This window comes from Calliphora vicina, chromosome 2, assembly GCF_958450345.1.
Source record: "Calliphora vicina chromosome 2, idCalVici1.1, whole genome shotgun sequence".
NCBI classification, from domain to species: Eukaryota; Metazoa; Arthropoda; class Insecta; order Diptera; family Calliphoridae; genus Calliphora; species Calliphora vicina.
The window spans coordinates 1,803,905-1,819,800 of record NC_088781.1 but is presented as its reverse complement, the minus strand read 5'-3'; the positions used below and the strand labels follow the sequence as shown (position 1 = coordinate 1,819,800).

Here is a 15,896-nt window from a genome sequence, read left to right as displayed (position 1 = left end):
TCTGATGTTTACAAACCTGTTAACCGAAAAATCGTGGTTTCCTTGCAATTGCGACTTTTTTGTGAACCGGTTAAATTAAAATGTTAATATTCGGTTTTTATTACTCGGTTAACCGGTTTGTAAAATGTGGCACTAAAATCAATAAATATGGTGGATTTTTTATTTATAGTCATTTGGTCTGATTGATAATCTAAACTTCTGATATAAATAGTTCTTTCGATAAAAATTTTCAAGTAGAGGACTTTTCCAGAATCAATTCAAAAATTTAGGCTAAATCATACAAATTCCTACAAATTCCATTCAAAACCTACTGATGATTTTACCAAACCTTAAATTCATTCATTATCTTCTTTCGGCAAATTTTACTTAATTAGTGTGTTCTGTTCTTGAAATTTTAGTTTATAAATCATCTGTGAAATTTAATTACTATATAATAATATTATATTACATATTTTTTTATTCCCGTCGTTGCGAGTTGGAGCATAGGGCCAATATTAAATACATATCTTCTATATATATAAAAATGAAATGGTCCATGTACGTAATGTCATCACGTGAGAACGGCGGGAGCGATTTGGCTGATTTTTTTTATTCGATTCAAAATTTTCAGGAGATGGTTTGTAAAGAAACAAAATTCAAAAATTCCGGGTAAAACTCGGAAATTTTTTTGAGTCCAGTAATAAAAATGCCCCCTAAAGTTTGCTGTACAAATTTAAATATTTTATTTGCAAATAAATAAGAACACGCAGGTGTATGTGGGTTGAAGAGACTTGAAGAACTAACATTAGTAAATAGGTACTGGGCGAAGCCGGGGCGGTCAACTAGTATTTAATAACTTTTGACTACTATTTTATTGTTTATTTTATGTTTGTTTTGTTGAAACTTCTATAATACTCGTAGTTCCTTTATAAGTAGATTAACCGGGTAGCCATCAAACCCTGTTTTTTCAAAAGGGCCAATTTTCGGTTAACCGTCAAAGGTTTTTTTTTTAAAGGTCAGCTTTTTCTACACAAGTTCTGAAATATTGGTAGAAATTCTGAGGCGAGTCTGCACATCCGATATTATACATATATAATGTTTTGGGAGACTTCTGACATTAATCAGATAGAAAATTTTCGAATTTTCAGAAAATTATAAAGAATTCTGTCCGACAAATAAAAAAATTAAGATTTAGACAATGAGTTACAATTTCGTGTCATCCACTTATACAATCGAAAAGGAAATCGGCAACTTGTGCAGACTGTCGGTACGACTTCTGACCAAATTTAGTGTAAAATGTTTAATGGGATTTATGTGCGCGTACCTACACACACATACAAATTGAAAGCAAAAACAACATGAAAATGAAACAAGTACCAATGCATTGGCATGGGTTGCACGCTACACTCAAAACAACACATTAGATTGTTATATATATAGCTGTAGCTGTTTTCAAGTCGAATAGAGCTCGAGAAAATTCTTAAATAAAAAATGTTTGAAACTTAAGAATACCTTAAATAAATTCTTTAAAATAAACTATTTTGTTTGGTAAAGTACCTACTAGTGTAATAGTATGATTAAGTATTCATTTTTAGCATTTAATATTCTATAGAAATCACTATAATGGAATTGCTTTAAGGACATTACAGAAACGACGAATCTCTTTGAAGTGTAGGGTGCCTAAATGTTTTGTTGAGAGAAAACATAAAGAAAAAAATTAAATCAAAGAGTACGTTCACCTATTTGTGTTTCCTTTTTCCTATTGTGTCACTACATGGTAATTTAATACAACACATTTACATTGACGTATATAAACCAAAACACACTCATACAAAGACATACCAGCTAACTTTTCTACTAAATACATTAGGATGGCTTCCTTAGTATGAAGTTAAAATCTCGGCTTCAAAACTGAAATGAAAATTTAGTGTTTTGTTTCATAATAATAATAATAATTTGGTCATGTTTATCTATAGTGAAATCATATTATGTTTGTGGTACTATTATATCAAGGGATTAAATTATGGTTAGATAGGATTATATTTAGATATTTTATGACACATACACAGAAAGAAAAAACACATTCTAAATTTAAGTTTATTTTACTTAAATTTTGCCAGAATCGTACTTAAAGTTATAAGTACGATTCACACTCATTTGTACTTAGAACAAGTGTTAACGGGATTGATTAAAAAAATCAAGCGCAGATTTTCTTAAAACAAGAATGAAATTCTTGAATTAAGTAAGAAAATCTTACTTTAAGTACACGTTCTTGAATTAAGTAAGAAAAATCTTAAATTGATCCCTGAGAGAAAAAAACGGTATAAAATTGACTCTCTCAACTGCTCTCAAAGTAATATTATACTCGCACCGTCGGTTATTTTCAAGTTTTGCAGTGCAATTTGCATCAGTCTGTTTTGTGAGTTGAATCTGTTGTGTTGAATAAAGTGGTGATTTTTAAAGTTTTTTTTATTGTGTTGTGTTTTTTTAATTATAATGAGTTTGGAAGAAGTGGGAGTGACTCCAGATAAAGAAGACACCCTCCTGCTCTAGCTTTTCAAGTAATTCAACTTCCTACTGTGTTTGATTATTTAAAAGGTGAGTACAAAATGTTTTTTATAACAAATATTGTAACTTACAATGGAACATAATCGAGTAAGTCTATCAACATTTTACATGTGTTTTCTTATTGAATCTAGAACGTAAAATTTGCATTTGGCTTACTAAATTGGGTTCTATAAATAGCCTTTTAATGTGCAACAAATTCTTTAAAATAAACTGTACTGCTTGGCTTACATCATTTACAAACGGTTTTTTACTTTCAGAAGACGCAAACAACAAAACATGCACATATCATAAGCACATAGAAACAGCACACATCAAACTTCTTGCTTACGGTGCGTTTACACATGCAAGTAGATTGAGGAAAGTTGTATTATTATTATCGAAAATGTCGAAAATACATCGAAATGTCTACAAGTTGCTTGAGCGTTTACACATGCAAGTAAAAGTTCATTTTAAAAATGTCGTCAAAACGTAAACACATTAAAAAAATTGCTCTAATTCTTAAACTAAAAATTATAGAAAACGAATTAAGAGATAATTAAAATATGTATATGTTTACTATTTTTTTATATAAAAGACAGTTTTCCTATAAAATTATAAATTATTATAAAATTTGTAAAAATGACAAACAATCAAAGCTTTTATTTTATTATTAAGAGTTGCCTAGGATACCACATACATATATTTGTAGGGAAATAATTGTTATAAATAATTATTATTATTACTTTAATGAGATTAGTGCTCTTAAATTAATTTAATAGCGTTCTTTATTCATATTTGAAGAGAAAAAACAATTTTTTTTACAAATATACATAAAATAAGTTAAAAATATAATAATTATTTTACCACAATCCAGTAATTTTTTTTAAATTTTTTTAGTTAGGCAACTCTGTTTGTGTTTTTGACACTTTATTGCAGTAAGTGTCAAAAAATCACTGTCCATCGAAATTCACTAGGCAGTGAGCTGTAAGTGGCTGCATGTGTGCTTGTGTTAGTGCAAAAGTGTGAATGTATTGTGTTTTTCGAACTGTTACTTGCATGTGTAAACGCTAGGTTAGAAACAGTTTGAAACAATAATGAGACATGATTTGTTTTGATGAAACTCAATCACAAGAATTCTTAAGGTAAGAATGAATTTCTTGTTTTTATACTAATAGTAAGTTTAAACCTGTGCTTAAATCAAGAACAAAATTCTTGATCTTTAAAAGGAATAAGAAATTATAATAATAAGATAATATGTCATTGTTTGTACATTTGCAGCTATTTAGGTAACACAGAACTGCTTGAAATACATACATATATGCAACGGGGCGACATAAAGGAAGCAGTACCTCCTCTTGGTCAGCGAATTTTGCGAGAAGCTTTTAAAGTCGAAAAAACTTCAGGTAATGCACTGATCTTAGCAAAATTAATGATTCTATTATATCGATGACAATACAATTTCCGTGCAGTCCCAAGTTGACAATTGGCTGTTTATTGAAGAAGATGACTTCCGTGACAAACGAGTTTTATGAGTGTTTTTCAAATGTAAAAAAACACTCCACAATGTAGTTATATTCAAATTTAGATATGTTTTTATTATATGTACTATTATATACAATATTATATAATATATATTTATATTATTTCTAAATATTATATTAAAAATTTTGTTTTTTATTAAATCAATCTTAGTTTAGATTACATCAAGTACGAATTCGAGCTTAAATCAAGTTCAGAATTCTTGAAATAATCGCATTTTGGGATTAAATCAATCCGATTTTAGGATTACATCAAGTATGAATTCGAGCTTAAATCTAGTTCAAAATTCTTGAAACAAGCTCATTTTGGGATTAATTCAATCTCGGATATTCTTAAATCAGTCACATTTTTGGATTACATCAAGTACGAATTCGTGCTTAAATCAAGTTTATAATTCTTGAATCAAGCGTATTTAGGGATTAATTCAATCTCGGCCGTACTTAGGCAGAGCTAAAATTAAGATTTTTGGGCTTGATGAATCCGTACTTGAATCAAGTATTTTGTACTCGGTATAAGAAAATCCGTACTTACCCTACTATTGACACCGCTCCGGATTGATTTAAGTACGGATTACTCAATTTTTTTTATGAGTGTACATACATATGTACATATGATTATATAATTTAAAGCAACCATAAAATACAATCTCAATATTGATCTGTTCGATTATGGTCACCTTTCTCGATCACCTTTTTTAGTATGTACATTTTTATTAGCGAATGTAATGAATACCGATATTCTTAAAGTTACAACTTCAACAAATCATAAGTATATTGGTTTGAAATTGATTTTATAATTGTTTCTTTTTTTTAAAAAGATATGTGTTTTACATTTCAAAAAGAAGATACTTTTTAAATATCGTTTGGAAAATATTTGTCTCTTATTTTAGTGAAAAACCACACTAAATTAGCTTTCCAAAACTCGTAAGTATATACAAATTAATGATAATAATTTTTGTGATATGCTTTTCTTTAAAAAAACATAGCAGACAGTAATTTGCTTTAAGTAATTGGGGAACATCCTGACTTTATACTATCGTAACTCAGCCACTTTGTAACCGATTCTTACAAACCTTTTTTTAAAATTTGTTTCAAAAGAACATATTTATTTATGTTTTGAAGTTGTAACTTTAAGATTACCGTTATTTCTCTAAAACGAAGTGATCATGAAGAACTATAAGTATTTATGTACTCTACAGACTCCAAAAAAAATGTGTTAAAACAAACTAGCTAACCAATCTTTAGTTTAATTTTCTGGAGCAATCCTAATATACCTATCTGCAAATACTCCAGCAAAAGTACGACATATCAACACTTATTGTACATCAACAACAATCAGACATTTTCGGTTGATATTGTGAGTGGTAGTACACAGTGGGTCTGGGCCGATAGCAAAATAAATTGTTCTAATATAGAACTTCGATTTGAAATATCTGTGTGGAAGGATCACTCTTTCAGAGATAAACAATTTAAAAGCAGCGGAACATAGTTTGTAACTATTACAAATATGATGAAATTACCAATAACCAAAATATAGTAGCTGTTATAAAAAACTTTAGCGTATTATTCTTAAAGTTTTCTAAAAACCGCAGCATTTTAGAAGTTTTATATTCTTTTGTTTTGCAATCTGCCCCACTGTATTGTAGAAGTATATAGAAAAAGTTGGTAATGTTATATTTGAAACACACATACATACAGCTCACTTGTAATCCGATTCAAAACCGTTAAAAGATAACGGTAGCGCTAAAATAGATTATTTCGGTAATGGAATTGTACCGGTAACGGTAATTGCAGTTATTTCGGCAACGTTAGATTATTTCGGTATTTGCTGTTATTTTGGTATCACCCTGAATTAAATTATTAATAAAATTTAAAAAAAAAAAATTAAAAATAATTTCGGGAATATTGTAAAAAAAGTATGGTAGCACTACTAAGAGCGTGTGCCAAACGGTAGCAAAGTACTATGGTAAATTATAATTTTCCTATGGTGAGATAATTTTATAATTCTGCTGTGCCAAATGAAATATCTTTTGACTCTGATAAATTCTGACAACTGTCTAGAAAATTCAAAATACATACCAAGAATTTATACGATTTCCAGTCTGTTTAAATATGTTTGAATTTTATATAGGATTTACAAATTAAATAAACATAAAATAACACAAATTCACAACATATCTTATCATATTTTAGTTTGTATATATTTTTTAAGTTTGTCAAAATTTCTATTCGTTTGTCAAAAATTTGTGTAGCCCTATGAGCTAATGAAATTTTATTCACCTCATATCTATCAAAAATTTACTTTCCCTCATACTTTGCTACCGTTTCACACACGCCCTAAATATCAAAAATTTATCGATAGTTTTGCATAAAACAACTGTTCAACATAAACAAAAATTGATACATTTCGCCCAGTAAGAAAAAAAGTTTATTAAACAATAAAATTATTGCTAGGAAAATGCGCAAAAGAAGCTCCAATTGCCCCGCATCGGAATTGTAGTTTTTGCAAAATAATTTATATTTAAATAAGAAGTCCAAAAATGGCCCTAGTATTACATTTTTAATTGTGTATTTTAATAATTTAAATTATTTATAGAATATCGGTAACGGTATTTTAGCTGCAACGTTAATTGCAGTTATTTCGGTAACGGTAGCCAACCTTGCTTGTAAGGAACATCAGTCACAATTCCAAACAAACGTTTGCACAAATATTGTTACAGACTCGTACAGTATCGGACAAAACATTTGCAACTAACATTGAAAATACTAGTTTTGTTTCGTAAAATTAAAATCTTTCCAGTATTTAAACTTGATTTTGTGAGTTCAAGTTTCTTATTATGTCAGTAATAACTTAATACATTTTTTAGGTTCAGTTATAGCTAGGTTCTATTTTTGCAGTATAGTATGTGAGTCAACCTATTATTTTTATCCGTCAAAACAATTGCAACTCTTACAGTTTTTGTTGTTAATGTTGAAAAAAACCGTTATTTTTGCTTTTGTTTTGTTCCAATTCGTAGTTTATTGGTATAAAATCTCACTTTCATTTAGCTGTAAAATTATTTTGTATAAAAAACAAGTTTTACTAATTATTCGTAATTTCGATAAAGATGGCACCTGATAAGTTCGGTAAAGTTTTACGAAAACGTATTGTTGATGATTTCAATCAAGGAATTTCTCAAAAAGAACTATCGATTAAGTATAAGGTGCATAAATCATCAATTTCTCGAATTTTATCACGTTTTAAAAAAACTAAGTCTGTGGAGGTCATCAGCAAAGGCGGTCGGCCTCGAAAAACTGACAAAAGAACCGATGCGTTAATTGTTAGAGAGATTAAAAAGTTTCCCTTTAAATCGGCTCCAACATTGGTTAAAGAATTAAATATTCCAGTAAGCGCAAGAACTGTTTCTCGACGTCTTATTGATGCTGATTTGTTAGCATATCGGCCAGCTAAAAAGCCTCTCATATCTAAGAGTAATCAACTGAAACGACTACAGTTTGCTCAAGAACATATTAGTTGGACAGTAAACCAATGGAAAAACGTTCTTTTCAGTGACGAATCAAAATTCAATATTATCGCTAGTGATGGCATAACTCGTGTTAGAAGACCAAAAGGAAAACTAGTACAACAAGAATTTTGTGTAAAGACCGTCAAACATGGAGGCGGTCATGTCATGGCCTGGGGATGTTTTTCTGCCAATGGTTTGGGCCCACTTCATCGAATTCAGGGAATAATGGATAAATGGTCTTATAAAAACATACTTGAGCAGATTATGTTGCCATATGCTGAGTGGGAAATGCCTTTACGATGGACGTTTCAGCAAGACAACGATCCGAAGCATACTTCGAAGGTAGTAAAAACTTGGTTTTTGCAAAACAGTATTAATGTAATGCAATGGCCACCACAATCACCGGACCTGAACCCGATAGAAAATCTCTGGTCAATTGTAAAGCAGCGGATTGATCGCAATAACGTCAAAAATGCTGATGAATTTTTCAATCGGATTAAAGATGCGTGGTATGCTATTCCACAGGTTACTATTAATAATTTAATAGAGTCGATGCCACGAAGATGCAAAGCCGTAATAGATAGTAAGGGTTTCGCTACGAAATATTAAGCAAAAATATATGTTACCGTGAAATATTTTTAAGTTGCAATTGTTTTGTCTTACTGAAGAAGTGACTATGTTTATTTTAAGTTTTAAAAATGTCTATGTATATAAGAAATTAAAATAATTTTTATTTAATATCGCTTTTGAGGTTCCTTTTGTTTTATAAGTAATATAAAAATTTGAATTTGATTACCCCGTGTGTTTTATGTGAGCTAATTATAAAATTGCTATGCTAGTTGCAAATGTTTTGTCCGATACTGTATATAATAATATAAAAACAAAACCAACTGTAGGAGAATTTTTATTCTAAAGTAAAAAATTCAATGGAAAAATCATAAAAGTTTTTGTTCTTGTGTTGGTAGGTAGGCTCTGAGGGGAGAAAAACAGCCTAAGTAGTTAAAACGGCTTTGAAACAGAGAAAGAGAATAAAAGGAAGAAAAAATAAAACAACTTGTTCAACGCTGCAGCAATAGTTGTAAGTTCAGTGTGTGGGGAAATGGGGCAAATGGTAAATTTACCACCTATTTGGGAGGGTGCATGCTTTTCGCGTACTTCACACTTGTAATTTTTTTTTTCCTTTTTTACAAAACATCATCCATAAAGTCTATTTTGTTTTTCTTCATTTTTCGTTTTCATTTGGAAAACATGAGAGTTCATAGATTTTGTTTTATTTTCATTTTGCGTTACGAAAAAGTTCTTCTTAGACTTTCTACTTCTATTTGTTTTTTTTTGTATTATTTGTTGAGTGTTTGTACGTTTTGTTTGCAATTGGTATGTATGGTGGTTTCAACCATCAGTTTTGAGAGCTACAGCAAAGACGTTATCACTGACAAGGCTTGCCACAGCAGCAACGTCAACAGCAACAACAAACATATTGCGACGTAGGCATGTAGTCATCAGACTTTATACAACATAATTTATGAATTACGTACAACAGTGTACTACACTGTTTCCAAGTTAATAAACAAAATCGAACAGGTGCTGTGGAACTTGGTATCAATGGGAATTGTTATAAATATGGGTAAACCGAAATGCTAGTAGATAGTAAATGAGTCTATTCGTCTCAGTATTGAGGGTTCAATTCCCGCCAACCTTTTGGATAACTATAGTAAATCTGCTATATATTTAAAATTTGTCACTCATTTTTGTCTTCCTTTACCGAAACAGTGTAACCCCAAGCAAACCCTTCTAACTAGAAGCCAGTTATTTATGTATAGCATAAAAAATCACAATTATAACTTTTCTACTCTTTTGTTGAAAATTAAAAAAGAAAATGAAATAAGAAGAGCAGGATAGAAACGAAGAACAAAATTTTGTTACTAGAAAATTATTTTCCTGAATAGGTTCCGACGGGTAACAAAGTTGGCACTTTACAATTTTTTTTTATTTTTTGCTTTTACACAACATAATTAAAGAAATGAAGAAAATATAAAAAAAGAGTGTAATAACAAAAATTTACTTATATAAAATGGAAAGGAAACAAGGATATGAATAAAAATAACGTCTGTGTATAAATAGTGATTATGTGAAATTATGTAGAGAAAAATGGCAAGAAAAAAAAAGAAGAAAATTTTATTATTTTATTAAAAGCCTGTATTAAATAAAGTGAAATTTTCTTCATGTTTCTAGTTAAAATGCTTATAAAGAAATTTTAGTTGTTTTTTAAGTTTAAAATTATTCATGGAATGTTTCTGCACTGGGAGAAAACTGGGTAAAACGTATTAGTTCTGGGTCGTTATGTGTTACAAAGTAACATTTTTGAATTAATTATAATATAATTTGGTAGAAATTTTATGAAATAATTAGCATTTTATTTTGAGACTTATTTTACGTCCTACATCTGTTAACCGTACTTCAGCTATTTATATACCGATTTAGTCGACTTTAAATAGTAACCTAATCGGAACCATACCATATGCTCGTATATTGATGTATGAAAGTTGATTTCAATACACCGGTAGACATCGCTATATCAACTTATCTGCCATTAGGGTGGTCTTAATGGATTTTCGATGCTCCGAAGGATTTCTACGAAATCCGCTTATATAAAAACGCTCTCCACGCTAACAAAAAACAGGTAAAACTATTAAAATTTGCCTTTTTATTTTCCATTACGTCTTTATTAGAATCTACAGAAATTTTTTTATTTTGTAGAAATTTTGAAAATATAAAATTTGGAATTTTAAATATCAAATTACAAATCGACGTCAGATGTGTATGTTTTATATATAAGCATCTATGAAATACAAAAGCTATTTTCAATTGGAATTTTTTAACATTTAAAACTTTTTAAAAAGTTCGATACTTTAAATAAAATGTGAAATCTACACAATAAACATTTTTCCTGGAATTCAAGCATAAATCAAAGTATAAAGTATAAATTCAACCCTTGATGCCGTAAACATAATTGTATTCTAGCTATGATTTAAACCTTTTTCAAACTAATTCTAAATTCAAACAACACTTAATGAAAAATACTAGAATAAAGATTGATCGATATAACGATTTTTTAGTTTAACTGAAAATATATCACTCGATATACTAAGCTTTGACTGTACGCAGTACGAAGAAATGGCATTGACTACATTTATCATTTAACAATTTACTTTTTCAAAATTTTTCATATAAAAATATAACTACATATGTATCTACATTATTCTTAATAATAAACTTTTAAGACAGCAACTGTCAAAACGTTGATAAACTTTTGCGTACGACTGTATGTAAACAAACAATTTAAATTTTAATACTGAATGACAGTGAGAAGAAAGTGTGAACAGTAACCATGTAGAACTTTTAAATTTCATAAAAATAACTTCATTGCAACCCCAGAGTTACAGTGATGAAATAAATCCAAAACAGAAACACAGAGAAAAAGAAGCCTTGCAACATATTTTTTTTTTTTGAAGTGTTTGTCATTTTACTTAAAATAAAAAAACAAAGTATGTAATAGAAAAATATAACAACAACAAAAATAAAACAAAATCTAAAAGTCTTCCTTCAGTCTTTTTTTTTTGTATTTTGTTGTAACAAAAAACCCAGTGTTTTAGAAGAGTATACAAATTGACATGTGGGCTGTGAGGATTGCAGGCAGGCTGGCAGAATGAATGAATGAATGAATAAGTGGTCGCTGGGTTATTCAGACAAATTGCACTGGAAAATGAGTCTATATACAACACAAGTGGTATGAGTCTTTAAATGCACTTTAATGGAATTAAAACAAACAAAAAATAGAAGAAAAAACAAAATTAAATTAAAAAAAAATTAAGAGTAACATAACAAGAAGAGTGAAAACAAAAAATATGCATAAATGGAAAAATTCTGTTATGAATAAATTTAAATTAATTTAAACAAATTCAAGCCTATATAAATTTCATTTGAAAAGGAATCACGGCTACAGTCAGGCATATCTAGATTGAAAGCACACATAAAGCAAAAGATTATTAAAAACACATAATTAACCTTTTGAAATTTAAAAAAAAAACTGTTAAAAAGTCTCCAATGTCAGTGTGAATTAGAAAAAAATATGTGTATGAAAAAATCTAAAATCAGATAAGATTGTCAGTCAGCAAACAATGTGAGTGGTGAGTCTATGCAGGCAGAGTAAACTAAAGATTTACCCTTTTCACACTCTTGTTTAGAAAAATAAAAATAAATATGTATTAAAATAGAAATAGAAATGTTAATATGTACATAGAAAGGTAAGTAAGTGAGTAGTAGCGTTAAAGAGAACTCAATTCAAATCTATTTTATTATTTGCATTTCGAAAAAAAAGCAAAAATAAAACAAACAAACAAACACATCATAAAATAAAGCAGACAAAAATAAAAACCTTTTAAAAGCAAAATGACTACTGCGTTCTTTATTTTCTATGCCAACATTTTTCATTTTACAGATCATTGTCCTTTGAGAGTGAATGTGTGTGTTGAGCGAACTGTGTGCATTTAAGTCTATGGAGTCTATTCATTTCAAAACTTTTCCTCTTACACGACCATACAGAAAGACAGACACTCGCTCATACATGCTGTCATCGTTGTCTGCCACACAGAAAAGGCATCAAAATTCTGCCTTCTTTATTGTGTGACATTTTCATCAATGTCTGTTAAAGATAGAAATCTAGTTGAAATGTTGTTTGACTTATATTAAGGATTGAGATCGATAAAATTGTTTTTTTTTTTCGTTATAATTATTATTTATCTAATCTATTAATTTTGAGAAAGGAATTAGTTATAATTTTATTTCCCACTGCACGCAAAGTAAAAACATGGTTGTTATGACCATAATCGAACATGCTAAAGCATGATGTGTTTGTTTGCTGCAACAACCATCTCATTGTACGGATTTAACTGATACTAACTTATTTAATTTAATTACACTGTTGGTCCTACACATCCCGCTTTATATAAGCAAGGTTACAAAGATAGTTCAGACTTTAAGCACTGCGTATAAATTTATAAAATGAAGAGAAAAAAAATATATATGTAATTAAAACAAGTCCTGGTTACAGTGATTTCAGTCCTTGAAATTTTTCTTACTCTAAAGAATATGTATGTTTATGCAATTCATTAAATTTTTTGAAAATGTTTCTTGACATTATCAAAAAAACTCTAAATAATTAGGAAATTTTAAAATTAAAATGTAATTTTCAATTATCCGTATAATTGAAATTTGTTTATACATATATCGTTTTTTTTTTCTTAAATTGCAATTAATTAAATTCACTGTCATTTTAAGTAAAAATTATTTTTGTTTATTTATTTTTTTATTTATCACTTTTATATTTAGTTTGATATATGTATTTAAATGTTTGTGAATACTTTTAATTAAAGTCCTAGCAAATAATATAAATTTGTATTAAAAGCATTTTAATTTATTTGAAAAATATTTATAAATGTGTAAATGTTTAATGAGTGTGTGTATTTATTTATAAACGAAATTACATATTTGATTTGTATGTAAGAATCTAAATGTCAGAGATTTGAAATGAAGTTTTCTTAGAAATGCAAAAGTACATTTTGAAAATTTTAAATTAAATTACATTATAAAGTCAAGGTCACCTATAAAATATGTATATAAATTTTCACAATTATCGTTTGCGTTATTCTATAAATAATTTTAAATTATGACAAAATTTTTTGTTTTCCAAAATTCAGTTTATTGAAATCTACAGAATTTCAAAATGGCATCTTTGTCAGCTTATTTTTAATTTTTGTAAATTCCATTTAAATCAGATCGAAATTTGGCGTTATTATTAAAATACCTTTACCAAAATAATACAGATTATCGCTAACGTTACCTTTTAACAATCGAATCAACTTAACGCAAAATAAACAATAAATCGTATTTGCACTTAGCAGTTATCAATATATCACTTAGCAGCTATAAATTAAATTTACAACTGGACATTTATTAAATGAAGTGTATTTTCTTCAAATGAAATTTTTTATTTTAAATATTAAACCTAAAATTTCTTTGTTTTAATTCCATTAAAATCTGATTATTAACATGCGTAAGCTATGTATCAAAGACATGTAAAATATTTATTTGTATGGATTTACAAACATTTTGTTACTGACATTTATTCTGAATGAATGCCTCAAAGGGTTGTAGAAAATCTTAATTGAAATATCAAAGAAATCTAATTGTATTTATAGTTTCTTTTGATATTTCAATTTACTTTCCACAAATGGATAAGATTATGGAAATAAGAAAGTTTTCTTTTGGTGAAATGAAAAAGAAAATAATAGATTTCGAATATAATTAACTAATGCACAAAATAAATTAAGTAATCAAGAACAAATATTATAGCAAATTGATACTTAAAAATTCTGTTTAGTAAAGAAATTACTAATTAAAACCATACTTGGACAGGCTTAAATATATATAAAGAATTGTTTCAAAATTCTTTCATATATGTGGTAAAAAGTGTTTTTTAAAGTGATCGAATTTCGACCCCAGGGCGATCCTAGTAGACAATAAAAACTCTGCAATTGTATAATCTCATCAATATTTATTAAAAAGTCTTAAATCTCTACAAATTTAAGCCATAAAAAAATCAGTTTGAGCGTTGTTAATCCAGCTAATGTAAGCGGAGACGCGAGTGTAAATTGAGGGCAATTGAGCCAAGCCGCAGGGAATGTAACCCCAGGAAACAATACCAATCAACTCAGCGGGAGCGTTTTCGTATTCCTTAACCAAGGGGCCACCAGAGTCACCATTGCAGGCAGAGATGCTTTGTTGCAAAGAGTCCGAACACAAGTTGGTTTCATGGATGGGAGCATCGGCGGGTAAAGTGGCCTTGCACTTGTTGAATTCAACAATTTGGGTGGTAACAGTTTGCAAAGTACTGGCAGCCGTCAACACATACGATTTAGGTTGACCCCAACCATACAAATGAGTTTCACCATCATGGATTTCTTCGGGAGCAGGCAAGACAGCTGGTTGCACCCATTCAGTGAATTCGAAGGGTTGTGAGACGTGCAAAATGGCAATATCGTAAGGTCCCACACCACCACTGTAGTTTTCATGTACCTTGCCGTAATCAACAACGCGGGCCTGGGTCTTGGCATCGTAATTGGTGCGCTTGTGTAGACCAGCAACAACACCCATGCCCACAGGATTGCTAATGCAATGAGCAGCAGTGATTATCCAGTTCTTGTTGATGAGGGTGCCACCACAAATGTGGGAGTGCTTGGAAGTTCTGCTCAAGGAGACAATGTAAGGAGCTGAATGAGGTGCAGCATCTTCTCCCTTAATAATGTAGCCAGTGGCAAAACTGGGCAACAATTTCTGAGCAATATTGGAAAACGAGGCAGCATTGGCACAGGCCACCAAAAGAGCACAAACTACTAAAACTTTCATGTTTACTTTTCAATTGCAAACTGAAACTGATATAGCTCTTTGAACACAATGGGTTTATATAGGTGGCAATATGGTATTTTGGATTGTAAATTATTGGATTTTGATAATCTGGATTTTTATTAGCCAAGACCATGACGTTTATTTGTTTTGCTTGATAAAATTTAGTCTGGGACGGTAAACAAGGAATTTAAGCAATATTTAAAAACGTATGATTTACAACATGAAAGTTTTCGATTTATTTATTTATTTATGTGTGATGTTGATAAGAAAAAAAAACACTTGTTTTGCTAATGAATGAATTTGAAAATAGAAATCATTTTTTTTTTGTTAGATTTTTTTGTAGCTTTCGCTCTAGAATGATCCATCCCAAAGCAGACAATAGACGGATTTGTCACCTCCGATTTTAATGAAATTTATCACAGTTCTTGTGTATTGCAAGTGTTTATCTTTTTTTATACTTCTTGACATCTTGAAGTTTGAAAAAAATTTCATAGAAGTACGATGTACAATAAATTTTAATTTGATTTTATATAAAAGATGAAGATATGTCCATTAAAATGGTATGAATAAGTCACATTTCTTTTAATAGTTCAAAGGTTAATTCTTGAGATATAAAATTCCAAAAACCGAAATTTTTAATTAAATATACAGTGGTGGCCAGGAATTTAAGACAAAAATTGTTTGCTAAATTCCACGTGATTGTCAATTATTTTTTCAAATATTTCCACAAATATGTAGGCATGAGGACTGTTTTAACACACAAGTGTGTCTTATTCGACTGTGTCAATTCATACATATTCACCATGAACACATACAATTTTTCTACAACTTGACCAAACAATTTTTTTTTTAAATAAACATA

The 15,896-nt window shown here is 29.3% G+C and overlaps 2 protein-coding genes across 4 annotated transcripts in view; both read right to left on the bottom strand.

Moving 5' to 3' along the window:
• RapGAP1 (Rap GTPase activating protein 1) overlaps window positions 1-15,896 on the bottom strand; it is a 153,083-nt gene that overhangs the window by 83,311 nt on the left and 53,876 nt on the right. The gene's annotated exons all lie outside the window — the stretch shown is intronic.
• On the bottom strand, window positions 14,164-15,056 carry LOC135952259 (lectizyme-like). Its single transcript, XM_065502115.1, has one exon. It carries the CDS (start codon window positions 15,032-15,034, stop codon window positions 14,213-14,215), a length of 822 nt encoding a protein of 273 aa, XP_065358187.1. The 5' UTR covers window positions 15,035-15,056; the 3' UTR covers window positions 14,164-14,212.

Coding starts and splice junctions, on each gene's coding strand:
- LOC135952259 (XM_065502115.1), bottom strand. CDS start 15,034: ATGAAAGTTTTAGTAGTTTGTGCTCTTTTGGTGGCCTGTGCCAATGCT.